The sequence below is a fragment of the Eriocheir sinensis genome, chromosome 35 (assembly GCF_024679095.1).
Source record: "Eriocheir sinensis breed Jianghai 21 chromosome 35, ASM2467909v1, whole genome shotgun sequence".
Classification (NCBI taxonomy): domain Eukaryota; kingdom Metazoa; phylum Arthropoda; class Malacostraca; order Decapoda; family Varunidae; genus Eriocheir; species Eriocheir sinensis.
Window position 1 is genome coordinate 16,651,496 of NC_066543.1, and position 26,837 is coordinate 16,678,332.

Below are 26,837 nucleotides of genomic sequence, written 5' to 3' on the forward strand. Positions count from 1 at the left end.
TAGCGCGGTGTAAAGACGCGGAGCCCTCGGGACCCCGGGGAGCAAGGGCGGGAGGGAAACTTTCGGATTGTGGCTGGGGAGACTGGGGGACGGACGGAGGAAAGGGGAGAGGACAGAGAAGTGGAGGGGAATAGGAGGAGAAAGAGAAGGGAGAGGGAAAGAGAGGTAAAGAGGGTAAAGGAAGAAGGGGAGGGGAAGGAGCTGTGATATGGGAAAATATAAAGACGGGAAGGGAAGGGAGGAGGGAGAAGTGATATGGGAAGAGAAGCGGAAGGAAAGGGAGGGGAATGGAGAAAGGAAGGGTAAATGATGTGAGGAAAGGAGAAAGGGGAGAGGTGAAGAGGGGGAAAAGAAAGAAGTGGAGGAAACGAAAAGGTAAAGAAAGGAAGGATGAGAGGCAAGGAAGGAGGTTCGAAAAAAGGGAAAAGGAAATGAGACGAAAATAAGGAAAGAAAGGAATTGGAAAAGAAAGAAAAAGATGCAGGAAACAGACAGGGAAAGACAGATGGAAATGATGGGGTCTCTCTCTCTCTCTCTCTCTCTCTCTCTCTCTCTCTCTCTCTCTCTCTCTCTCTCTCTCTCTTACCCGAAGGTGGTCCGCGTCACCAAATAGATATGTCAAGCGAGGTGGGTGGACCCGCCCAGGTGACACCCACTCACCCCGGGCCGCCCCGCCACCCACGGCCCACCCAGCCGCGGCGGGGGGCCAGACCCGGGCCTCTGCCTCCTCGGAAACCCACCCACCTCGCCCACAGCGCCAAATCCAGACCAATGAAAACCCACCATTCCTCTGCAGCCGTCTTCTGATTGGCTGGGAGCGGGCAAGGTGAGGGTCGACGTGAGGCCCCGCGCTGCCCAGGCTCCCGGTAAGTGAATGCCCGGTAATTGGCGGTGTAAAGGCTTCTGTTGTGTTGTCCAATATAATTTAGGAAAGAGTCGATGTAGATGTTGGGATAATCTGCATGAAAGGAAGAGGAGCCGGGACAAAGGCGATGAAGATGGATGTGTCGGGGCTATAAAAAAAGAGGACGTTTCCCGGCGCGGGCAAACTGGGCAATAAATCTGGGTGTTGGAGGACGTCTTGTGTGCGCCGCCGCCCACCAGACAGCTCGCCCCCAACAGCTTCATTCACGGTGCTCCTCCTCATTCCACTCTCCCTCTACGGCCTTCCTCTTCCTTTCCCTCAATGCCCTCCTCCTCCTTCTCTCCCTCCATGAACTCATATCTTCCTCCTCCTCCTCCTCCTCTTCCGCACGCAGTCTGTTGCAGTGATATCCCTGCGACCCTCTGCGTGGAGGACTATGGAAGTTTATTTGATACATACGAGTAAAACTTAAAAGACCAGAAACGAAGGAGACACAAGGCATTTTGGAGACATGAACGTTGAGGAGAGTAGGCACATCAACCTTTACTCTTACTCTACAAATGCTTACAGTTCACTGATGCTTATTCAAGAGTGGTAGCACCATTTTTTCTAGTTCTTTTTTTTTTATAATGCTGCAGAAAATGCAGTCTTTGTAACTAATTATAGGGAGGGGGGCTGAGCGTAGAATGAGGGAAACAGATGGACGGAAGGGCAGACAAGACACACAGCGACTCGGTGAACAACGAAAAGACAGACATTTACATACATGCATATCCATTGAATATGTATGGATGAAGGGAGGACAAGCAAAACAAAAAACGAGGAGGAACCACCGGAGCTTGTTCGGGGCCATCAGGTCAAGCCACGGAACTGTAGGGATCAAGGCAGGCAGGCAGGCAGGGCGCAGGGCAGGGTGAGCGAAAAGGGAGGGCAAGAAGGCAGAGACACCCTGTATTTATCGGTGCATAAAGCATGTACAGGGTCACGCTTTCCACCACGAAGTTGCCAAGCCTCCCAGCGACCTCCCTTTGTGTGTGTCTGCGGGACCGGGAGGGAGCCAAGAGGGGGCTGAGAGGGGGCCGCCGCCGTCAGTTTGTGGTTGGGCTTGTTTTGAGTGGCTTGGGAAACCTTGCGTCAGCCACACCTCTAAGAGCTGCTGTGTATTAGACGGCAGTGAAAGGGAAGGCGGGGAAGGCGGAGGGGTGAAGAGGTGGGGGTGAGACAAAGTTGGGTGTAGGGGTGTATAGGTGACTTACATAGCTTTATATAGTACCGCACAGACCTTAGGGTCCAGACTAGGGGCTCTTCCTTAACCGACGAGTATGTGAAGCGACACCAAGACGCGTTCTCTTCTTTAACATTACTGACTAGATAATCCCGGGGCACTATAGGAACAAAGAGATTCGTTATAGTAGTTTGTCGCATTGGAATTATAACTATTTAATTTATACAGTTATCTCATGAATTATGCGTTTGTCATACGGTATCAAATAGTGACGTTCATTCCACGTGAGAAATGTTAAAATCTAGAGTTAGGGACTTATTGTTGTGAGGTGTTTTAAGGCTGACGCCCTACTTGGCAGTGCTCCTGAAATGTTGATGCTAATGCTAATGATGATAGATAGATAGATAGATAGATATATAGATAGAGAGAGAGAGAGAGAGAGAGAGAGAGAGAGAGAGAGAGAGAGAGAGAGAGAGAGAGAGAGAGAGAGAATAAGCTCCAGGGAGAGTGAGTGAGGTTCAACAACTTTGGGATAATTGTGGCGGTGTTGAGGCGGCGTAGGGCGCGTGGCTGCGGGAGGACGAAGATTAATGAGCCGAGTAGGCGTTGGGCGAGCTAATAATTGGACTACTTGAATGTAATATGATAAAACAGCTTTCTTAATTTTATTTTATCAATTTTACAATGCTAATAAGGATAAAGGCGGGTGAATGAGCGGTCAAACTGTATCCCTGAGCCGACTATACGTTGTGTGTGCTAGTGACTGACCGACATGAACATCAGAAAATCAATTATTACTCTCTATACGTGCTGATATAGTAATTAAAATGAAAAGCGATTTTATATTATTTCATATTTTTTAATTTTGAAGGTTGCTCCTTTTTCATTGCTGTATTTGTAGTGAAATGAATATATTATACCTCAGAAAACGATAATAGGCGATGGTGGTGAGAAATATCGAGGAAAAAAGACCCATCAGAAGGTAGCAGTCAGAGAAATGGATAAAAGTTGTGAGACAATAAAAATACATTTGCGGAGTGCAATAATGAAGAGGTGTCGGAGAAAGACCCCAAAACACGTAGCCAAGTCAAATGAATAGATAAGAGTAAAGAGATTGTTTATGAAAGAGTGGAATGACGAAGTAAGACAGGTAGATAAGTAAGACAGGTAGATAAGTATGACAGGTAGAAAAGTAAGACAGGTAGATAAGTAAGACAGGTAGATAAGTATGACAGGTAGATAAGTAGGTCAGGTAAATAAGTATCTAAGAAAGACCCTAAAACACGTAACCAGGTCAAATGACTAGATAACAGTAAAGAGATTGTTTATGAAAAAGTGGAATGACGAAGTAAGACAGGTAGATAATCAACAATACGAACGGATGACGGTTTTGAGAATTAACATTGCGAGTCCGAAGCGAGGAATGATGAGGAAATAACGAAGAAAGACTCATTCAATTACACAATCAGAAATATGAAAGGATAATAGTTGATGATTAACCTTCCGAGGCAGAGGTGATGAACGACGAGGAGGGACTGGGACGAGGAGGAGGCGGCCGGAGATCGTGGCATAGAAGACGAGCGAGGTACGTAAGATGAGACGGTGCGTGCAGGTGGTCTGTGGTTGAGCACGAGACTCGCAACAACTGGGAGTGAGTGAAAGGAGGATGAGGAAGAGGAGGAGAAGGATAAGATGAATAAAAGTAATAAGAAAAAACTAAGAAAAAAGTGAAAGGAGTGAGACGAGTGACAGGAAAGGGATAAAAGGGATAGGGCGGTATGGGGAAAGGGGATGGAGGGAAGAAAGGGGGAAAGGAGAGAAGAGAGAAAGGATGGTAGGGAGATATGGGTGAGAGGGGGCAAGAAGAGGAGAAAATAGAAAAAATGGGGAAGAGAGTGGAAATGGACAGAAAGGGGCTAGAAGGAAAAATGAAGGAAAAGATAGGAAAGGGTGACAGGAGGAAAAGATGTGGATGAAAAAGAGATGGAAAGAATGACATAAGAGAGGAAAAGTTAGGAGGGATGGGAAAGGATAGCACAAAGGAACTAAGAGGGTGGGAAAGAGGCATTAACGGATGACAGGAAGAAACTAGGAAAAACTGAATGAAAAGAGGGATTGAAAGGGGGACTGAGAGGACACGGTTGAAGGGAACAGGCCGCAGCATTGCCAGATTATCGTATCCACCATTGTATTTACCGTTTTCAGACACTTAACTATAGCAAAAAGACACTAATAATTAAACCTTTCAACGGTAACTATAAATAAATGTAGTTATTGGAGTGGAGGAGACAGTTTTGGGGTCGGAAATCGGAAAACATAAGAGGCTAAGTACGACAATCTGGCAACGTTGGAACAGGGATAGGAAAGGAAGACAAAGGGCCAGTTTCACAGTTCCCCATGATGGTTAGTAAGCTCCCAAACCAATACCAGAGCCTTCGAAATTTCCTTGTATAGTGTCTGGTGTTCACAAATTTGATGAAGCTATACAGGAAAAGTCTTGTGTATTTAGTGTTGCATCGAAGACCTCACCATTTTGGATTGTATGGGATTCTATAGTTTGGTTCGGGCTGTAACGAAGACACTGTGTTGGACTGTGAAATCGGCTCAAAGGTACGGGGAGTAAAGGATGGAGAGAAAGAGGGATGAACAGGATGATATAGAAGAAGTGGGAGGTAAATGTTTGGGTGGGAAAGAGAGGTGGGGTAGAGGAGGAGGAGGAGGAGGGTAACAGCTGCAACAGAACATGGCGGGGGAGCATCGCTTACACTCTCAGCATTCCTCTTTGGTGCGTGTCCCGTTTTTTCCTCCGCTGCGATACAGTTCATTAGCATGGCGGAAAGCGTCGCGCGGCCCATAACGCATTCCTCGGCGCATTACATGAGTTATATGGTCTGTAAAGCGTCTGTAAAGTGTCTCAAGGCGTAGAGCTACAGCGAGGAGGGTGGACTGTGTGGGTGGGTGAGTGTGGAGGGGTTTTGTGGCCGGGGAAAGGGGAAGTGGGTGGTGTGTGGTTGTGGGTGGGGTGGTGGTATGGGGGTAAAAGGACACCTGTTGACTGCCACCCATCTTCTTTTTCCTCCTCCTCCTCCTCCTCCTCCCCCTCCCCTTTCCTCCTCCTCCTCCTCAGCTAGTCACCCACAAGACTCCTTCCTTGATTATGGTTCTTTGGCTTTCTAACTCACCTCCTGTAGCGGCAACGTGATCCCCGGTGTGTGTGTGTGTGTGTGTGTGTGTGTGTGTGTGTGTGTCACGTGCGGGCGTTTTCAAGGGCCATGCGGAGTGAAATCATTATCACACACACACACACACACACACACACACACAGCAAATCTCACATTCATGCTTATGCGTATCTCTCTAAAGCATGCAACATTACTTTTACCATTATCAATAATAATAATAATAATAATAATAATAATAATAATAATAATAATAATAATAATAGTAATAATAATAATAACACAGGCAACTCACCCTCACCAAGAGCAACAATACCCTACATCAATACCACCACTGTCATCAAGAAGCCTGTCACCGTCACCATCACTACCGCTGTCTAACGCACCCACCACCACCACAATCACTACCAAACGCACCCATCATCACCACTTGCTTGAGCACCCATCTTTCCCACGACGACCTGAGAGCAAACACACACTCGGCGGATCTCTATAGGCCTTGTTTTTTTTATACTACTTTATAACACTGGTCTGATGATTTAAGCCTAATAGTAGGATAGTGCACGCCCGGGAGGAGGAGGAGGAGGAGGAGGAAGGCGTCGTTTATTATGGACGAGGCAGGACTATTTTGGCTGCTTGTGAGGAGGAGGAGGACGAGGAGGAGGAGGGGTGGGCTGGTGGTTATGGGAATGAAGACATCAAGGTCACTTACGTTACGACAGGTGTTTCTTATTACCTGTGGAGTTCTGTATTTCATTTTATTTTATGTATTTTTTCTTGGCGTGGTGGGGGCGAGGAGGGGGATGGGGTGTTTGAGCGTAATGTTTTCGTTTGTTTTTTCTTTTTCTTTGCTCATATTTAGATTTGCACAGCAGAGTTATAACAATTTTGGGCAGGCAGAAGTGGGCGGTTTAGGAAAATGAACGTTTTGATCAAAGTGCCCTTTTAGAATAAGTTGACTGACATCTATTTACTTTTTCATTCCTACTTAAGACATGTAAACATCCCCGGAGCTTAAGATTACTGCCGGGGAAGGAAATAAACAACTATATTCATGCTCATAAGTGGTCAGCAGCAACAGCCATTATAGTCAACTGAAGGACAAAAAGCTTTCCCAACCCTTTTCCATTTCTCTTCTGGCTTAAAGAATAATAATATAAAAAAAAGTTCCTATAGCAATAAACAAGTAAATAAAACAAGCTCACATACAAAACAAGGCAATAAAAATAATTCATAAAAGAACTAACACTAAATAATAATAATAATAATAATAAAAAATACTCATATACAAAAACAGGTCGGCTGGAATATACAAAGAAACAATGTATAAGAGAACGAACTATCCTTAAATAACAATAAAGAATAAAAATACAAACACAAAATAAACAAAATGACCGATAAAAAACATATAAAAGAACAACTCTAAATAATAAAAAAAAAAAATAGCTACACAAACACATAGATTAAGTCATAAAACGAAGAGCCTGTCGTGTGTTTGCAGGAGCTCGGGGGTCTACAAAAAGAGGAAGGTCAAAGCTCAACGCACGACAATGAAGCGAAAACGAAGAGGTGGTCTAGGCCAGCCACAAAGTCCTGGGAAGAGGGAGGGAGGGAGAAGGAAGAGGAGGTGGGGTGGCTGGTGGGAGGAACGATGGGAAGGTGGAGAGGGACGGAAGGAGAGGGGCGGAGGGAGGGAGAGAAAGATTGGGAGAGGTGGTGGAAGATGGTTAGTGGGAGGGGGAAGATGGGAAGGTGAAGGGACGGAGGGTGAGGGGAAAGGGAAGAAGGCGAGAGGAGGAAGGGGAGGGTTGGTCGGAGGAGGAGAGGGACGGAGGGAAAGAAGGAGAAGGGGAGAGGAGGTGGAGGGTCGGCAGGTAGGAGGAGCGGAAGGAGGAGGAGGAGGAGGGAGGATGGGAACGTAAATGGCGTGATGAGGAGAATTGGTGGTCGGTGAATAGAGATTTAGTTGGGAAGTTTAGCAAAATACGAGACAAACTAACGAGGCAATATGCTAATAAACCTTCAAACACAAGTAGGGAGAGGTTGGATATGAAGAAATTGAGGTGATGAGAGGAAGGGACGGATGAAAATGTGTTTGTTAACGAATTGAGGTTAGGGAGCGTTCAAAAGGAGGAAATAAATAGATAGATATATAGACATAGCGTGTGTGTGTGTGTGTGTGTGTGTGTGTGTGTGTTATATGTTAGATGTTCTCCGCCTTACCTATGCAAACGAAGACTTGAACCTGTATACCCAACAACAACAAACACAAACTCTTACACATCTATCCTTCTATCCATCCCTTGCATGTCTTTAGTGTTGGTCAAAGCTGCATTGTTTCCTGGGCCATTACATCCACCTTTACGGCGCCACAAAACACACCGGACAACCATAAATCTCTCCCGACTATGCGGTGATATTCTTATACGAGGAGAGAAGAGGCCGGGATAATTTTTGTGGTCGTTTTGGTGGTGATGGTGATGGTGGTGATGATGGTGATGGTGGTACTTTCCCTGGGTTATCGTTGTTATACGGGCGTTGCTGTCATCAAGGGGCCGGAGTTACATCGACGAAGCGGGAGTTACAGCGATGGGATACAATGTGGTTGCGTTGGAAGTGAAACTGATGGATGTACTGGCTGGGTTACTGGTGTTGTGATGGAGTGCGGTGGTGGTGGTGGTGGTGTTGAGGATGGTTAAGTACGAGTGGTGGTGACCGAGAAGGCAGGCAGGCGTGGGTGGTTGGTGTATTATGGTGGCGGTGGTGGTGGTGGTGGTGGTGCTGAGGCTGGTTAGATAGGTGTGGCTGGGTGTGGTCGGCATGCAGGCAGTGTGTATATGGTGTGGCAGGTGATGCGGACCTTTGATTGACTTCATTCAAGACATCCAAAAGCAAAGTGAATAAAAGAACGCGTCCTAGAATCAAAGTGAAGCTAACGCGACTGAAGCTCTTCCGATACTTGAATAAACATGTTTAATACTGTAAGTTATGAAGAAACTCAGGAAGGAGCGAGGTCAATTTCATTTTCTTTACTACTTTCTTTGGATCAATATATAACGGCAAGTTTGGGTCGTTACTGAGTTTACCATGAGTGGAAAATCTTACCGACACACACACACACACACACACACACACAAAAAAAAAAAAAAAAAAAAAAAAAAAAAAAAACCCCAAAATCGGTTAAAAATTGTAACATGTAATACACTGTAATATTTTTGGTGCTAAATTTTGATATTATGGGGAATAGAGATAATCTGGCAGACGTCCTGTACTACCGCCATCGCCATCACCATAACCAACCATAACCACCGCCATCACCATAACCAACCATAACCACCGCCATCACACCGCCATAACCGAGCACAACCACCACCATTACCACCACCATCCAGTTAAGACGATTCAAGGGATCAGAAAAATTCATTCGTGAAAAGTGGAGGAGGAGGAGGAGGAGGAGGAGAAAGAGAAGAAGGAAGAAGAGGGAGAGAAAAAGAGGATAAAAGAAGTTGGAGGAGGAAGAGGAGAGTAGAAACACCAAAGAGGAACAAAACAGGTCACTAAACTCATCGACACTTCATTACCTGCTGCTTCTACCTGCTTCTGCGTGTTCACCTGCAATTATTTCCCCCCGTTCACGAGATGGCTTATTTTACTCATTAACTGAACACCTATATACAATTTAGGATCATCTCTGTAAGTGGTGGTGGTGGTGGTGTGCGTGAGTGGATGTGCGTGCGAGAGAAGTATAAAAATGTGGAAGCCGGCATGGAAGAAATACGTAAAGAGGTTCAAGAGTGGAAATTAAGGGAATGCAAAGGATGAAAAGGAAGAGGAAAGGTGAGTTGATATGTGTTTACTTTCTTTTTGTTTATGAGCTCACCATTATTGATTACAGGTGATACGCTGCGTAGGAAGAGTGAGGGGAGGGAGGCGGGGGAGGATGATGTGAGGTGGAAAACGAAACCTAGGAGGGCGTGCAGCGGATGGAGGTAAAGTATACAGTGAAAAGTCTGAAGCCTACGTTCAGACGTTTTCGGCTCTCAAAACATATATTACCAAAGGTCACAAAGACAAGAAAAAAATATAGCATGCCAATGTGTTTATACATAATTTCATGTGTTGGAGAAGGGGTGGAGTAGCGATGCGAAGGACATCTCTAAAGGAAAGGAATAATAATAGTTAAATAATAATAATGATAATAATAAGATGAAGAAGAAAAAGAATGTATATAATGACTATATAAGAACATAAGGAGTGTGCAAGAGGCCGGTAGGCCTCCTGTGTACCTAACCTCTTTTTTTTTTTTTCTTTTTTACATCCCCGCCTATAGCGCCGGTAGGCTTTCTTCAGGGGTCAGATGGTCGGCCCAAGCCCGTCGTGGCGCAGGCAATTTTTTTATAGTGGCGCCAGTTATGCTTGGCTCATGCTGCCCCCCGGAACTCATTCTTGATTCACTGGACGGTTTCTTCTAGAGTCCGGGTTGATGGGTGGTCTTCTGGACAGCATGTGGGTAGTCTTAGGCCACTCGGCGCTGACTGAAAAATCCCAGGTGGTAGCGTGGGGATTCAAACCGACGTTGTCCATGGCGCGGTGAATGTGAGCCCAGCACGCTAACCACTCAGCCACCGCCTACCCTACCTAGCCTCACTATCCATAAATTTATCTAATCTTTCTGATGTACCTATCGTGTTGGCCATCACATGACTGCCAAGCCTGTTCCTCTCATCCACCACTCTGTGGTGGATGAGAGGAACAGGCAAACGATGCACAAGTAAGGAAAAAACCCGAGGAAAAAATATACCATAAACCAAAGAAGGTATACAACTCGACTGGAAAAGGAAATAGAAAGACAGTGAAGAACATGTCATCCACCCAACGACCCTGCTGGTCTGAAGGAGGAGGAGGAGGAGGAGGAGGAGGTAGTGGTGGTGGTGCCCAGGCCATCACCATTACCTCGCCGGCGTGTGTTGACTCTTCAGTGTTGGATGGTGTCCGCACAACAACAGCTCATAATGGTCTGGTGTTGACCTTGTGGCCGCCCGTGTGTGTGTGTGTGTGTGTGTGTGTGTGTGTGTGTGTGTGTGTGTGTGTGTGTGTGTGCATGAAATTATAGATAAAAAGATAAAGCAGAAATAAAAAAAAATGAAAACAGACAAAAGTTCACCCACACACGGACGCAGTGAACAAGAAAACAAACCAATACTAAAAAAAAAAATAAAAAAAAAATAAGAAAAAAAAAAACAAGACAAATACACTGCACGCACACCAGCACTGAAAGTTCTTGACAATAATAACACTTTTGCAAATTACCCAAACAACCAAATTGCCGGCACATAAACATGCGCCATCAATAACGTGACTCCTCCAAAGCGAGAGTTCCAGTGGTCCAGAAAACAGAACAAAATACTCACCAAGATGATGATAATATATATATATATATATATATATATATATATATATATATATATATATATATATATATATATATATATATATATATATATATATATATATATATATATATATATATATATATATATATATATATATATATATATATATATATATATATATATGTATGTATGTATATATATATATATATATATATATATATATATATATATATATATATATATATATATATATATATATATATATATATATATTTTATATATAAGACGGAAGGTTCAGACAAGACAACAATATACATGATTCCTCCTTCCAAACCTTGGAAATAGTTATTTTTCTTTGCTGACTTCACTTAAGCATAATGAAAGTTTATAGGTAAAAAGATGTATATAAATTTAGCAGCGTATTTCCAAGATTACGTATGGCCTGTAGTGAGTATGATGGTGATGGTAAGTTTTGAGGTGCTGGGTAGTGGTTACCCTCGCGGGCTGCATCCCTGAGGCTGGCCCGCCTCTCGTTGATGGTCGTCTCACTTAGGGATCATGATGTCTCTCCATTGGTCGAAGCGCCGACATGCCAGAGGAAAGATGGGCGATCGGAAGTGATGCGCCGCTCCTAGGGCTTCGAGCAAAACCGTCAGGATCGGATTTTCCAGCTCTCCATCTTCGCTGTCGGTTGAGCAGCTCTAACCTCGTTAACGTCACTGACGACACGTAGTGCCTTTCCCACTGTACTCGGCGGCGGTTGGTGTCTGCGCTTCTCTCGACTCGGTCTCTGGAGGTGACTGGCTGGCCTGGGTCACTTGGTCCTTGGTGGTCGGTGGCGGCGGCGTCTGCGATTCTTGCGTCGTGGTCTCTTGGGTCGTCTGGCAAACCGCCTCCTCGGTGGGCTGGGGGGTGGTCTGGCAGGCCCTTCTTTTTCTTTTCCGGCACGTTTGTGTTGAGGCGTCTTCTTGCGGTGGTGTCGGTGTTCTGGTAGGTTCCGGGGCGGTGTCTACCACGCTCGCCTTCGGACTGGGAGAGAGGGGTGAGGCAGGAAGAGCTGCTTGGGAGACAGCCTGGTTATTTGGGGGCAAGGTGTCTATAACACCCGAGGGCCGAGGGGGTAGCCTCGTCAGCCGTTCGGGGCAGCCCTTGAACCAAGCGTGGTGCCTTCCGCCACAGTTCGGACATCGTGCAGCCCGGTTGGTTCCGGTCCTCAGTGTCTCGATATACTGTGAGGAGGGATGTTTCCCGCTGCACACGCCGCAGAGAGCTCCGGTCCTGCAGTACTCCTGCACATGGCCGAAGGCTTGGCAATTGAGGCACCGCAGTGGCTCGGAGGTGAACCTCCTGACAGAGAAAACACCCCAGACGCCTAGGTCAATAGACGCCGGGAGTGGCCCCCGGAACGTCACCTCGACCTGCCGCGTGGGCTCTCTGCGACAGTGACCTATGTTGTAAGTACACCTCCTTGCGAAGGTGACGAGCGGGTCCTCCAGGATCGGTTGGAGAGACTGGCCAAGAGGATATCGCGAAACGATACCCTTCGACCTGCCCTCGACCTCTCCCAGGGAGATGCCGACTGTGGTCTCTCTGCTCAGGCGAGCGAGAGAGAAATCAGCTTCCTCGTCCAGGGGTTTGATGTAAATCGCACCCCCGGATTTCTCTTGCATCCGGACCCGGAGGTCGGGGTGCTCCCTCTCCAGCCGTCGGATGGCGTGGAAGGTGCTGGTCTCGTTGTGGCTCAGGATCTGATAGAGTCGGTAGTCCGGGGCCGGTGGTGGGGTCGGGGCTCGTCGACGGCGCTTGTCGACGAGGGTCCAGCCTTCTTCCTCTCCCTCGAGTGGGGAGAGGTTCTGGCGCTTTCGAGGGCGAGAGCGTGCCATGCCGGGTGAAAAAGAACCCACTAACCCGGGACACAGGGCCAGTGTGACATCCGGGTTGCCACAATTTACCTTCCTCAGGTTTCCCCAGACACCCATTTATTGACCATCCCGAGAGGGAGGATGAACAGCTGGATGCCCTGGGCGCTAACTGTAAAGGCCGGGATCAAACCCTGGACCGGAACGACATTGCCTTAGTAAACAACTAAAACAAAATGGATTACGTGAAAAAAACAGCATTGACAATAAGCTGTACAAGACCTGACCTCTTCTCATGACCAGTTCTGATTTTTTATTATATACGGTTAGGGAGAAGTTAATCTGAAGTGCCTGAATACCCAAAATGGCTTAAGTGACGAAAACAAACAAACAGTTAAACAGCACTTGACAATGCCCGCCGTGGACAAGACCTTTTGATCCTCATGACCACCAGTTAAGCTGAAGTGGGTGGCTGGGCGGCTGGCTGGCTGGTGGCCCCGATACATTGTTAACAGCGGCTGGCGGCGAGGCAGGCCCCGGCGGAGGCTGTGGAGTGCCGCGGGGCGTGGCCATAACAAGGACATAATGTCACACTGTGCTCCTCCTCCTCAGGCGTTTCCAAAGTGTTCGTGTGGATGAGATTTTTTTTTTTTTTAGATTAGTTTTTTTTTCTTTTATTTGAAAGGTATAGTTTTATTATGTTGATGAATACTGATGATATGATTATAACAAAAGAGAATATGAATTATATTAAACATGTTATTGATGGTGTGAAAGGTGATCTGTGGGGGAAGCATGGCTGATCTCTCTCTCTCTCTCTCTCTCTCTCTCTCTCTCTCTCACCTGTTCTCTTTTCTTGTTCTCTCTACATATCCATCTTTATCTATTTATCTAATTTTCGATCTATCTATCTATCTACCTACCTGTATCAATCTATCTGGGACTAACCCCGTCCACCGCAGCCTCGCTCAGGTACACCGCCGGGAGAGGGCCGCCCCCAGGTGTGTCCGCAGCCTGCTCGTCCAGTCCCCAGGTGCTTATCATCATACTCCTCAAGCCCCGGCAAAAAGTGGGTGGAGGAAGGGAAGAGGATGTTTGGCGTCTTATCATCAATGTACTAAAAAGTGATATAACAACCGTTGATGTCTTCAACAACAGTAGTTTGGATTACTAAACCTTTCCTGTTCAGTGCTTTGAAAATAAAATACGAGGAAAATGACGACGCTAAAAATAATTATAAAATCATTTACGATGATTTTCAAATTCTTTAAGCAATAAACTATATATTACACGGAAGTTATGTTTAGTGGCAAATAGCCTGAATGAAAACTTACAATCATACAAGGTTTCTACAGGTTCCAGCGGTGTTTTTGTATTAATGCTTCCGGTCGCCCTCCTCCCCAAAGAAGGAAAGTAAAAATTGCGAGGTTATGACGTTCCGATGTTAATTTTCATCCACGGCGGGTCAGAGCATCAGCCATCAGTAACATCCGTATCCTCCGCACCCTCCACTGTCTCGGTCCCCCTTCACCCACGAAAAAGAAAAGAAAAAAAAAAAAAAAAAAAAGAAAAAAAGGCATAGGTAAGACGTTCCGAAGCAAATTTTCATCCACGGAGCGTCAGGGCACCAAGAGGCCGCCATCAGTAAACGGCGGGGCCACTGCCTCTGCTATCTAGGACGGCAAGACCGATATATTCCGCTGTAGGTATTCTAAAGGTATCGTAAATACAGACAGTGATGCAGGAAACATAAAGCTTGATAGTTGTAGTGGTAAATATAACAAACTAACCAGACCCATCCCCAGCACCCTCGTCATCACTGATATTACTACTACTACTACTACTACTACTGCTGCTACTACTACTGCTACTACTACTACTACTGCTCCTGCTGCTGCTGCTGATGATGATAATACTTCTGCTAAAATAAACGAATAGCTTTTTTTCCCAAGCGATGGAAGCCGACTGCATAAGAAAGAGGACGAGAACGAGGACGAGAGCAAGGCGACGACGAGTTTCATTTTGTTTGTTTTATGTCTTCCTTCTGTCAGTTAGAGACAAAGAACAGGCGGCCAGGAGACGGCCTTTCCCTCTACACCTTTCCTTTTTTTGTGTGTGTGTGGCGTGTCGGTTAAACGTGTGTAGTGCAATAAACACGTACACAGATATACAGAACCAGACATACATTCCCTCTTTTTTTTTGTCAGTCTGTCTGCCTGTCTGTCTGTCTGTCTGTCTTTCTCAGAGATTCTTGGCTGCCCTGAAATCCAGTATACTAGACTAAGACACTAAGCCCAGCTGCTGCCTGTAGTTTCATGCTTAGGCTCAAGATTCACGAGCGACAGAACCTTCATTACAGCAAAGCAACTCCCGCCCGGCAACAGCAGCAGGCCAAACATTACATCATTAAAGTTTTCCAAAGTATTTACACGCTTGCCCAGTCTCGATGCTATAAAACCAAGTCGATCTTTTGCCAGTGAAGTGTTTGTATTTACACGGTTGCCCAGTCTTGATGCTACGAAACTAAGAGTCGATCCTTTGCTACTGAAGTCTTTACACGCTTGCCTAGTTTCGACGCTACAAAAATAGATTCGATCTTCTACCGCTGATTACACCGACCGTTTAAAAGCTTCGATAATACAGGTCTATAAAATACAATACAAACTAGCGCATGACTCTTCTTCCTGTTGGTTCATGAAAGTTAGAACGATGTAAAAAATATATCTTAAAACGGATATTATAAAATCGAAAATGAGGTAGCGTGTGATTGTTTTCCTCTTCAAGTTGTTAGAGAAAAAAACAAAGTATAAACGATTATCTGAAGACGTGATCTGTATAGACCACCCTAAGCACTTTAGGAGCTAATAACAAATCGTGAGAAAATAAAATCCACAACTAATAGAAAAAGCGGTAACCAGCAGCGATCTAAACAAGCCCAACGCAGCAAGCCCGGGAAACTCTGGGGAAGGGAAAGCGTGGGAAGCGCCGCCAAGGCTTATCCAAAACACGTTCTCTTTAGTACGTCGGCTCGTTCCGTCCTTGATGGAGCGTCTCCGGCCGACAGTAATAGGCTGGTGTGAGACGCAAAAACCGCTTGTCAATAGTGATCACTGAATTATCTGAGTGGTAGTTTGGGAGAAAGCTTCGATTAATGACGAACGTTGGCTTGTTGGGATCTGGATTGAAGAGGCGAGTTTTGAAGCGGCGAGGAACGGAACTCAACCGGGCAATCTGACGCTTCTTGTGAAGGAAGAGTGCCAAGGAAAAAGTGAGGTAATTAGCGACGAGAGGGAAGCGGAAATAGCAACTTTGTTGGAGTAAATCATCGCGGCAAAAGAAGATGTTGAATTTTTTTTTATAGTTGTAATTGGGAAACGAAGCGCTCGAGTCGTTAACTGCTCCATTACGGCATGAACACTGATGATGCCAACGTCTTCATCTAAGAGACTCGTACAAACACGCTCCTCAGTCATTCTTCACGACACATTAAAGACATACTGCAACACAAGAGGCAACACTGAGAATTGTCAAAAGCTACTCCGAATGGTGGCAGCCGGGTAAGGGAATGTGTCTCCAGTGTTTTGGTGAGATGGAGATGTTTCTGGGGTTATGTTTCAATATAGAGGAAACTAGAATACTAAATATTGCGCAAACGTATGACGGCGTCTCCTTGCAGGTATTGAACATAGTCGCTCAGTTTGTGGTCCAACGATTCTTTATTTATTTAGGTTTCTTGTTTAAGGAAAACATGGAGAATCCTCGCCGCGCCGCCACCGCCACCGCCTCCCTCAGGACGGCTCGCCGGGGCCCCCCGCCAAAAGACACGTCCGGGGCGCGTCCCAGAACGGCGAGGACACCACAGAACCGTCACTCCCTCCCTCACCCACATCCAAGGAAACGCTAGACAAGATTCCCAAGGCTTCGCGGTGTGCGGGTGAAACTTTTCAAACAAGATATACTGCTGTCCCAAGGCGATATGGCGACTAAAGGACGATGGATCAGTACCTAGGATTATTCTCGCCTTATTTGAAGAAGCAGGGAACTGAGTCGGGCATTACATAACACGCCCCCCTACACACAGAAATCCGCCCACAAGTTAAACCGTGTTAAAAATCTTTAAGAACGACGAGCTGTAAAGCTAATAACAGACCAACAAAATCAATACAATATCTCCAAGTACATCTTTAGAGCAACATCACTGACAGATACACAGACAGAAAAAGTGCATTGACAAACAGACATGGCATCCACGTTTTTTCTTTTCTTTTACATCTTCGCTTGTGGCGCCGGTAGGCTTGTTTTTGGAGGGGCCTGATGGTATGGCCCAGCCCGTTGTGGCGCAGGCCAGTGTTTTATAGTGATGGAGATGGGGTAGGCGTGGTTAAGTTGAGGGTGGAGTAGGAGGGCTGAGTGGAGCAGGAGGAGGGAGAGACAAGAAGTTGACTGATGAGTTGAGGAACACCGAGACACGAAGGACGATGAGTGATGGAGAGTGAGAGGAAAAGTAGGAAGAGGTGGAGTAGGCGGGGATATGTGGAAGGTAAGTGGGGTAGGCGGGGATATGTGGAAGGTAAGTGGGGTAGGCGGGGATATGTGGAAGGTAAGCGGGGTAGGCGGGGATATGTGGGGATATGTGGAAGGTAAGTGGGGTAGGCGGGGATATGTGGAAGGTAAGTGGGGTAGGCGGGGATATGTGGAAGGTAAGTGGGGTAGGCGGGGATATGTGGAAGGTAAGTGGGGTAGGCGGGGATATGTGGAAGGTAAGTGGGGTAGGCGGGAATATGTGGAAGGAAAGTGGGGTAGGCGGGAATATGTGGAGGATAGGTGGGGAAGAATTGGAGAAGAGTGAGGGAGAGAAAGAAAGTTGACTATATAGTAGTAGTAGTAGTAGTAGTAGTAGTAGTAGCTGTAATAATAGTAATAATATTATCAGTATCAGTAGTATAGTAGTAGCAGTAGTACAGTAGTGTAGTAGTAGTAGTAGTAGCAGCAGCTGTAGTATAGTATTAGGCAGCAGTAGTTTATTATTATTATTATTATTATTATTATTATTATTAGTGCCGGACATAATTATTCTCCCCTGGACATTTACTTCACCGGATGTTTTCCTCCTTGACAAAGTCCCCCATGAACAAATTCCCTTCCGGATATTTTCCACTTTTAATTATCTATTTGATGAGAGCGAAATGATAAATAAATGAAAAGTAAAACAGACGACTGAAGATAAGGAACATGATAAAAAAGAAATATGGGAAGTAAGAAAGAAAGAAGGAAACGGAGGAAGTTTTTGGATGCTCTGTTGGCGATAAACGCGGCGAGCAGCGTATTCACGGCATCTTTGATTAATTTCATAATCCAGTCTGGTAGTTTTTATAGCGTCTTCCATTTAGCGTAACCCGTTTCTGGGTCGTGATCTGAAGAGTCCCTTCATAGAGCGAGTCCCGACAACCTAAGATTTGGACGCCATTTTTGGCCCTGTTTTCGCCGCGCTTTTCAAACGCTGGCACACGCTCTGTTTTGTATTTGTTTCACAGCCATACGGGTCGTCCACTGAAACTGAGCACACTTGTGTCAGACCTGCAAACCTTCCCCTAACAGCCAGCAGCGACCCAGCAGCCAACGAGCTCTGGGAAAATAAATAAGAGACAGTTTGTGTCTACACCAACAGGTATCGCCAATCCACCATTACGTCTCTTATTTATTTTCCCAGAGCTCGCTGGGTGCTGGCTCTCTGCTGGCTGTTAGGGGAAGGTGTGCAGGTCTGACACAAGTGTGCTCAGTTTCAGTGGACGACCCGTATGGCTGTGAAACAAATACAAAAGAGAGCGTGTGCAAACGTTTGAAAAGCGCGGCAAAATCAGGGCCAATAATGTCGTCCAAATCTTAGGTTGTCGGGACTCCATCTATCAAAGGACTCTACAGATCACGACCCAGAAACGGGTTACGCTAAACGGAAGACGCTAAAAGAAGCGAGTTCTTGCATCCACCCTCTTCGACTCTGAGGGGATAAAGAGCGCCAGCGAGCCGAAGGTCTCCATGGCGAGAGGGGCAGTACTACGAGGCTTCCCGAAGGGCGCCTCGTTCCCACTGTTCCCTTATTCGAAGAACCACAACACAACGGTCTTCCTTCTTCGTGATCAAGAGGCGAGTTCGCGCGGAATTGCAATATGAGGCTCTATAGATAGCCATTTTACTATACTGCCATTATTCCATCACTTCGAGAGCCAAAACAGCCTTCCACAACAGCCTTCCTTCTTCTGTATTTCTTTCTTCGCAATCATCGCGCGGGATTCCGATTAGAGGCCCTACAGATTTCCACTGTAATGCCACTTTTCCGTCTCTTGAACTACAAAATAACTTTATACCATTCCAGGAGGGCAGCAACATGGCACCTCTGGACCTAGATTTGATATACCTCTTATGGCATCCCCCGTTTTCTTTTAGGTACAGAATGTTGCTAGGAATTTTAATGTAGTCCTGGATCTGCCTCCCATTACTGAGAAAAAAAGCAGAGACAGAAACCTTCCATCAAACCTGTCAATGGTAATCTCATGGCCGTTTCACCGCACCAACAAAACCACAGCCGCTTCTCTACTCGTCAAAGGAATAGAAGGAAAAGAAATAAGCGCGTAAAAAAGGTATGTATGTACAGCGGAGTAATTTAGATAATAAAATAACTACAACTATGAATACGATAAAAAAACAACTATAATATGCACTGAGGGAGCCAATTGAAGGGAAAAGGAAGTTGTCAGAACGTAAAACATCCAATTAATCGTTTGTATGTGAGTTTTACGAGGCCACAAAAAGAAAACTCAACTCAATTATGCATCGCCACGGACCGGCACGCAGCGAAATTGCCAATGCAGACATTACGGCGCGTATTGAATTACCTGCTTGAGAGTAACAGCTGTTTCTTTGCTGTAGGGGTTGCAAGACGCCTCCCCGGCATGTGCACCTCCGTATCTTACTTTAGCTGCGTTCAATAATTCCTGTGGGCCCGAAAAATCACCGAAGGAAACACTGAAGTCGCTAAGTTAGTAAATCATAAACGCTGGGCTGCAAAGGTTGTTTGGAGCTGAGTGGGTGAAGAAGTATCTAAAGTTTATTTAGATCCTGCTCTGGCCTTTTAAAATTGTTAACTCTATCGGATTTCCCTCTTTACACGTGTCATTAAATCTGTCATCTACCTGGTGATTTAATTTGCTTTGGCATTAAGGTCAGAACAACCCTCCTGATTTTTTTTTCAAGCTGTGGGCCGGATGTAATCATATGACGGGCCAGATGTTGACCCCGGGCCATAGTTTGGAGATCCCCGATACAAAACAGTTTTGTCATAAGCGTAACGTGATCTTGAGTGACATGCTGATATGGACTGACTCACTGGATCTTAAGCGAGTGATGAGAAGGATGAAAGCTGTTGGTGTGGTTGGAATTTTACAGCGATGTGGAGTTGGTTAATCGAAGGCTGCCGAAGTAATCCGTGTGAGTTTCGGTTTGGGAAAGGAAGAAGCAACTCTGAAGAAGGAAGTTTTGATGTGGTTTAGGGGAACGGATTCTAGTGCCGTGAATTGAAGCTGAATTGGTTGATCGCTGCTAATTGATTCGTTAATGTGTGTGTGTGTGTGTGTGTGTGTGTGTGTGTGTGTGTGTGTGTGTGTGTGTGAGAGAGAGAGAGAGAGAGAGAGAGAGAGAGAGAGAGAGAGAGAGAGAGAGAGAGAGAGAGAGAGAGAGAGAGAGAGAGAGAGAGAGAGAGAGAGAGAGAGAGGGGTGAAGATGAAAATGGTTGAGGAAAGAACACTCGGCGTGCTTGGTATTACACACACACACACACACACACACACACACACACACACACGCACACACACACACACTTACGCAGGATGGATTACCGGCATTGAAGATCGAAATAGTGGCTTCGTAACTCGTTGCCTTCTACTTTATGTTCGTTGAATGCCGTTTAGCGTCGCAGGTAAACAACAACACAGATAAACCGCAGATCAGGTCGGTACGTCACCAGACACTCACCACTTCGATAAAAAAAAATGATGACAGTTCCTTGTAAGCGTAATGTACCTACGGAGTGTATATCAAAGGCCTCTCACCGCTCTAGCAGTTCCTTAGTATTCAACGCGCACGATACTTTGAGGCGATGAGTCGAATTTAGGAACATTATCGAACGTGATCTGCAGAAGCTCCCACGTGCAAGCTATGATCGAACGACGGGGGGGAGGGAAGGAGGGAAGACGGCTCTTAGGGTCCCGACCGCCGCCTCCTCTCATATGCGGCACGTTCCTGACCATAAAGCACAATTCAGTCAGTTACTCACGCTATTATATATCCAATCACTGGCGTAGAGGAAGCTTACAAGAAAAAGGAAAAGGGTTAGATCACTTCTTGAAGGTACTATGAGGATACAATGGACCGTATTGGCTATACAGGAAGCGCCACACGTGACCACTCAGTGAACTGCCAAAGCAGTACTTTCCATAGAACTCAAGTTCTGTACTAGAGTGCGTCTGAGGCTGCCTCCAGGATACAAGGCCTTGGTGTCGTTGGCTTGGATCAAGCCAACGACTGCACACACTTTACTCCTGCCCGATTTCCTGATTACTATTTGACATAGAGAAAAACTGAAATCGGGTAGGAGTGAATTAAGTGTGTGCAATCATCTCTTGGGGAGACGGCGGCATCATGGCCGTGTATCCCTGAGACAGCCTCAGACGCACTCTAGTCTATAAATTGAACTCTTTGGAAGGGACAGCTTAGAGTTGAGTGGCCACATGTGGCGCTGCCTGTATAGCCAATACGGTCCATTATATAGTGAAGATTACGTTCTTTGCTTTGGTCTGTTGACTTATAGGGACTAGACCAGGATGAAACGACGTATAGATTTTCTATTTGTCTTACTAGCCGGGAAAAAGTTAGTTTTGCACATTCCTTCTCCTCCTCCTTTCGCAGTCTTGCCTGACGTTAACATCTCGCAAACAGTAAGCAAAACGAGGTGAAAAAAAGGGAGACACATCAATCCAAACTAAGGGAAACATCTTCCACTCCTGAGAAATATTCACGAGAAGGGTCGGGGTGAGGAGGGAAGGGGCAAAGGGACGGAGGGAAGGAAAGGGCGGGAGGAGGTATCAAACAGGTGGAAGGAGTGAGCTTCCCCCGCCACGAGCGCCATAAATAATGATTAACGTGAAAATACGTATAATTCCCGACCATTGTTTGGATCGACAGCCGGTCCCGAGGCGGCGAGGTCCGGCCAGAGCTCGTGGGCCCGTGTTTACGCCCCCGTCAGGCGCCTCACGTGAGAAAAGTGGCGCCGGCGGGGCCACTCACGGCCACGCAGGGATGATGTATGGCCGCCGTGAAACAATAGAGATGGACGGGTTCTTTATGCTGTCGAATCAAAACTGCACACCCATAGTGGTACTGGTGGCGGTGGTGGTGGTATTGGCTACTGGAAATGGTGGTGGTGAAAATAAGTGATGATGATGATGATGATGACGACGATGACGATAACCATGACAACGAAGAAGAAGATGAAAAAGAAGAAACTAGTAACAATACCAGTTGTAGAGTATATAGTATTATAGCAGAGTATACAGTATTATAGTATTATAGTAAGTAGTATTAGTGGCAGCATCAGCATCAGCATCAGCAGCAGGAGCAGCAGTAGAAGTAATAGTATTAGAATGTCAGGTGTGTCAGTGGTAATGAAAAACTATTCAACATCGTAAGATTCTCCCTCGCTACCCCCCCTACCCCTCCTCTACATACAGAGCTGATGCTTAAGAGGATGCTGGCCTCCCTCGAACCTGGACTCTGTGGTGAAGGCCACGCTAGGCCACTGCCCATGGAGAGCGACGTGACCTGATCCTCGCGATAGGTTTAAAACTGTTGATTCTAAGCAGCAATTAGTCGTGCTATGTAATTCTTGACTTAGCGAAAATACTTTTGTTGATGTCCTCAAAAGAAGTCCGTGTTATTTTATGCTTCAGTAAATTCTAACTCTGAAAATATCTGAAAATGGGAGAACTGGGAAATAGAGGATAGACCTGAGTTATTTCCACCTATATTTTCTTCGTAACCTGTCGAAGTGTCAGTTTAGTATGCTTTTATATAGATGGAGAGCAGCAGAAAGTGGTAGTGGTGGTGTGCATGCGGAAATGACTATGCATGAAAAGGGCAGGGTGTTAGGAGAACGCTGTAATCACGCTGCCACCGAAAATAAAAAGTTGTGGCCTGAGAGAGTTCAGCGGTCCCTTTGAGAGGATAAGGAGGAAAAGAAAGGTGGAGAGATTTTTCCATCGTGATACAGACGGTGGAAGCAGACAAGAGAGCGCTCCAAGATGCGAGCATGCGCTACAATACCTTATGAAAGAACGTGAAATGGAAATGACATACTCCAAAGGGTCAGGAAGACGTGAATAATGCAGAAGACATGACCCAGAGTTGCATCTTTTTTAGCTTAAATCCCACTTACTATCATAAATATTCTAGTCATTGTTAAGTCATTATCTGTTGGCAGGATAATGGCGTAGGAGTGGTTGATGTCAGGCTTTGGGATAACAACAGATGACATGATTCTGAGTTTGCGTCGTTTAGCCCATTCAGCCCAACCACGTTTGGTGTCAGGATAATGGCGTAGTTGTTATCTTTTATAGTGTCAGGCTTCGGGGTAACAACACATGACGTGACTATTCTGAGCATGCGTCGTTTAGGCCACTCAGCTCGGCCATGTTTTCCTTTCTCATTACATAAGTTTGTTTATCTCTGCAGCCCCAAAGCCACATCCTGCCCCGGTGGTGGGAAAACAGGAGTATGATGATGATGATGATTAATGAGTTGCGAGAGTCGTTACAAATAATTTCAGAGGTGGAGTAAAACTAAATGGATGACTCGTAACATTATTTTCGACGTGGCATAAATTCAACTTGATAAGTGGATGAGGCTGCTGACGGAAGGGAAAAAAAAAAAAAAAAATGAAAAAAAATGTTGCACCTCCAGGAAAGCGTTAAGGCACAGGAGTCGCGTTACGATAGATAACAAAATAAGACCATCTCAACTGAAAGGTAAATCCAAGATGATAAGTTGGTGAAGCTGCTGACGGAAGGAAAAAATAAAAATAAAAATTACACCTCCGGGGAAAGCGTTTGAGGCACAAGCGCTCCGTCACGACAACAAGGTTAATCTAAAACAATAAGAGGTTGGAGCTGCTGACAGGAGAAAATAAAATTACACCTCTGGGAAAGCGTTTAAGGCACAAGAGCTCCGTCATGATAGAAAAAAAAAAAAGAGAATCTCGATCAGAAGGTACCGAGCCATCTTTCCCTTTGCCCCCGTCGCCGCCTCCTTCGTATCGCAATGCCTCACCGCTCAATTACCGCCAATCTTCCGTGCATTACTCTCAATCTCGGGCCATTACAGTCAAAATGCGGATTAATAAATACAGGTCAGTAACTACCAAACATGAGCGCCACTCGTACGCTTCTTTTCTGTTCACTATTATTTTTTGAGGGAATTTGATTTTCTAACACCTCACAATCGCTTTCTTCTCTTTTTTTGTGTCGGACGGGTAGATTTTCCAACACTTCATGATCGCTGCTTTTCTGTTCTTTTTTCTCTGTGGGGGGCATTGATTATTCTTTCTTCTTGTCACCTCACGCTCACGCTCACGCTCACCTCATGTCCTTTTCTCTGTACTAGTTTTGGAGTATTTTTTTAATGCCTTGCGTGGAGTGCCTCAAAACACCTCCACGTTGAATATTTGATGATAAGCACGAGCACACTTAAATGAACGAGTTTACTGACTATGCACGATGAAGAAAAGGGAAAAAAAGTAAAGCTGTTTTCTGGTCCCTCTCCGCCAAGGACCTCAAGGGATGAGTGAAGGAAAGCAGCGCCCACACCACATGTCCCTCCACCCTCCCAGAGCAGTCCACCCACACCACATGTCCCTCCACCCTCCCAGAGCAGTCCACCCCCACACCATGTCCCACCACCCTCTTAAACAGTCCACCCCCACCACATGTCCCTCCACCCTCCCAGAGCAGTCCACCCACACACCATGTCCCACCACCCTCTTAAACAGTCCACCAACACCACATGTCCCTCCACCCTCCCAGAGCAGTCCACCCCCACCACATGTCTTTCCCCCCTACCAAAGCAGTCCACCCCCACCACATGTCCCTCCACCCTCTAAAGCAGTCCACCCCCACCACATGTCCCTCCACCCTCTAAAGCAGTCCACCCACACCACAAGTCCCTCCACCCTCTAAAGCAGTCCACCCCCACCACATGTCCCCCAACCATCACAACCAGTCCACCCACACCACATGTCCCTCCACAATCCCAAGCAGTCCACCCACACCACCTGTCCCTCCACCCTCTAAAGCAGTTCACCCACACCACATGTCCCTCCACTCTCCCAAGCAGTCCACCCCCACCACATGTCCCTCCACCCTCTAAAGCAGTTCACCCACACCACAAGTCCCTCCACTCTCTAAAGCAGTCCACCCCCACCACATGTCCCTCCACTCTCCCAAGCAGTCCACCCACACCACAAGTCCCTCCACCCTCTAAAGCAGTCCACCCACACCACAAGTCCCTCCACCCTCTAAAGCAGTCCACCCACACCACAAGTCCCTCCACCCTCTAAAGCAGTCCACCCACACCACAAGTCCCTCCACCCTCTAAAGCAGTCCACCCCCACCACATGTCCCTCCACTCTCCCAAGCAGTCCACCCACACCACAAGTCCCTCCACCCTCTAAAGCAGTTCACCCACACCACATGTCCCTCCACCTTCTAAAGCAGTCCAACCCCACCACATGTCCGCCAGTCTGTCCGTCCGTCCGTTTGTCCATCCGTCCGGCCACCCTCCTCGCGCGGTCACCAAGACACCTGGCCGCCACCCTCGACACCTGACGACTCTCCAGCCCAATTACCTGCTTGTCGGAGCGCGGTGCAAGAGCTAAATACGAGATGCCGTAAATTTATGATGATGAGGCATGCAGCGGACGACGGGACGCCATTGTCACCCCGAACACGTCCGGGGTACGTAGTCTGAGGCATGACTTGTTCTTGTGCCGCCGTGTAGCACCTGCCGAAGGCGAGGCACTGACACATACACAAAAAAGTGTAATCATATTGTTTTTCACAAGCAAACTTTGTAACGGCCTGATTTTCTACAGTATTTCTTTCATCCTAAGACTTTCAAAACAGCCTTACTTCTGTTGTATCTTCTCAATTCGAACTTTCTAAACAGCTTTATTTCTCTATTCTATTTATTCCATACTAAGACTACCGATTCAGCTTTATTTTCTAAGGCCCTTCCTTCATCCTAAATCTTTCGAAACAGCCTTAGGTATTTATATTGTATTTCCTCCTTCCGAAGTCTTAAACACATTCGGGACGAGAACTGTCAAGGCACCTATGGAACCTGTTGGAAAATGTTCTTGTTTTCCGAAATACTCCTTTGTCAGTCTTAATGGGCGCAGCGTGTTGAGAGCATTGCTATTTTACGTTTTTTTTATACTCCTCTGCCAAGAAAACAAACTGATGCACGGATGAACACACCAAACAGGCTGATACGAAAGGCTCGCTAATTCATCTTCACAGGAGACCACAATTCTTCCGTCCTTGTCAGGGCTAAGGCTTATTCATTGGTGATAATAGCGTCATGCCATCCCCAGGTGACACACACACACACACACACACACACACACACACACACACACACACACACACACACGACCCTTCTTCCCTATCCCCACCTCCATGCCTTACCCCTCTCGTTCATCACCCAAAACATTATATTTGCTAATCACGCTGATTTAAAATGAGAATAAAGACAAAGCCGTGAGAAAATGTAACTTTGGTCAACGAAACTCTCTTTTACACGCTCCTCCACCTTGGGATTCGTCATGAACAGCAATTACCTGACCGTAATTACAGTTTTTCTTAATAGTTTGATAATTTTATCACGAAGGTCTGGCGGCTAAAAAATGGTCAAACACGGTACTAAGGAACTGTGAGTGACTTCTGATTACTCGAATAACAAGAACATGAATCCAGCGTGACCACACACTCCTCCTTCTCCTCCAATTAACTGTTCCTCCTTTCGGGTTAGTGTGTGAGAGGTACTAATCACTGAACCCTTGAATAACGAGAGCGAGAAGGAGAAAGAACGAAGGAACCATTGAATAACGAGAAAAATAAGGAAAAACGACCTTGAATAACGAAAAATGGGAGGGAGAACGAAGGAACACTTGAATAACGAGAACGAGAAGGAGAAAAGGACATGAAAACTTGA

General features: G+C 46.1%; 1 protein-coding gene across 1 annotated transcript; it reads left to right on the forward strand.

Annotated features, from left to right (window-relative positions):
- The first annotated feature begins 12,543 nt into the window (after positions 1 to 12,543).
- Positions 12,544 to 24,802, forward strand: LOC127007564 (uncharacterized). The gene is made up of 3 exons (XM_050878734.1): positions 12,544 to 12,588; positions 16,314 to 16,447; positions 24,496 to 24,802. Exons 1-3 carry the CDS (start codon positions 12,544 to 12,546, stop codon positions 24,800 to 24,802), a joined length of 486 nt encoding a protein of 161 aa, XP_050734691.1.
- Positions 24,803 to 26,837: the final 2,035 nt, after the last annotated feature.

Bases quoted from the DNA above. Each gene is read 5' to 3' on its own strand.
- LOC127007564 (XM_050878734.1), top strand. From the start codon at position 12,544: ATGCCGGGTGAAAAAGAACCCACTAACCCGGGACACAGGGCCAGT. The intron at 12,589-16,313 runs GTGACATCCGGG...CGCCTCCCTCAG, and splicing joins ACCCGGGACACAGGGCCAGT to GACGGCTCGCCGGGGCCCCC. The intron at 16,448-24,495 runs GTGTGCGGGTGA...CCACCCTCCCAG, and splicing joins AAGATTCCCAAGGCTTCGCG to AGCAGTCCACCCCCACACCA.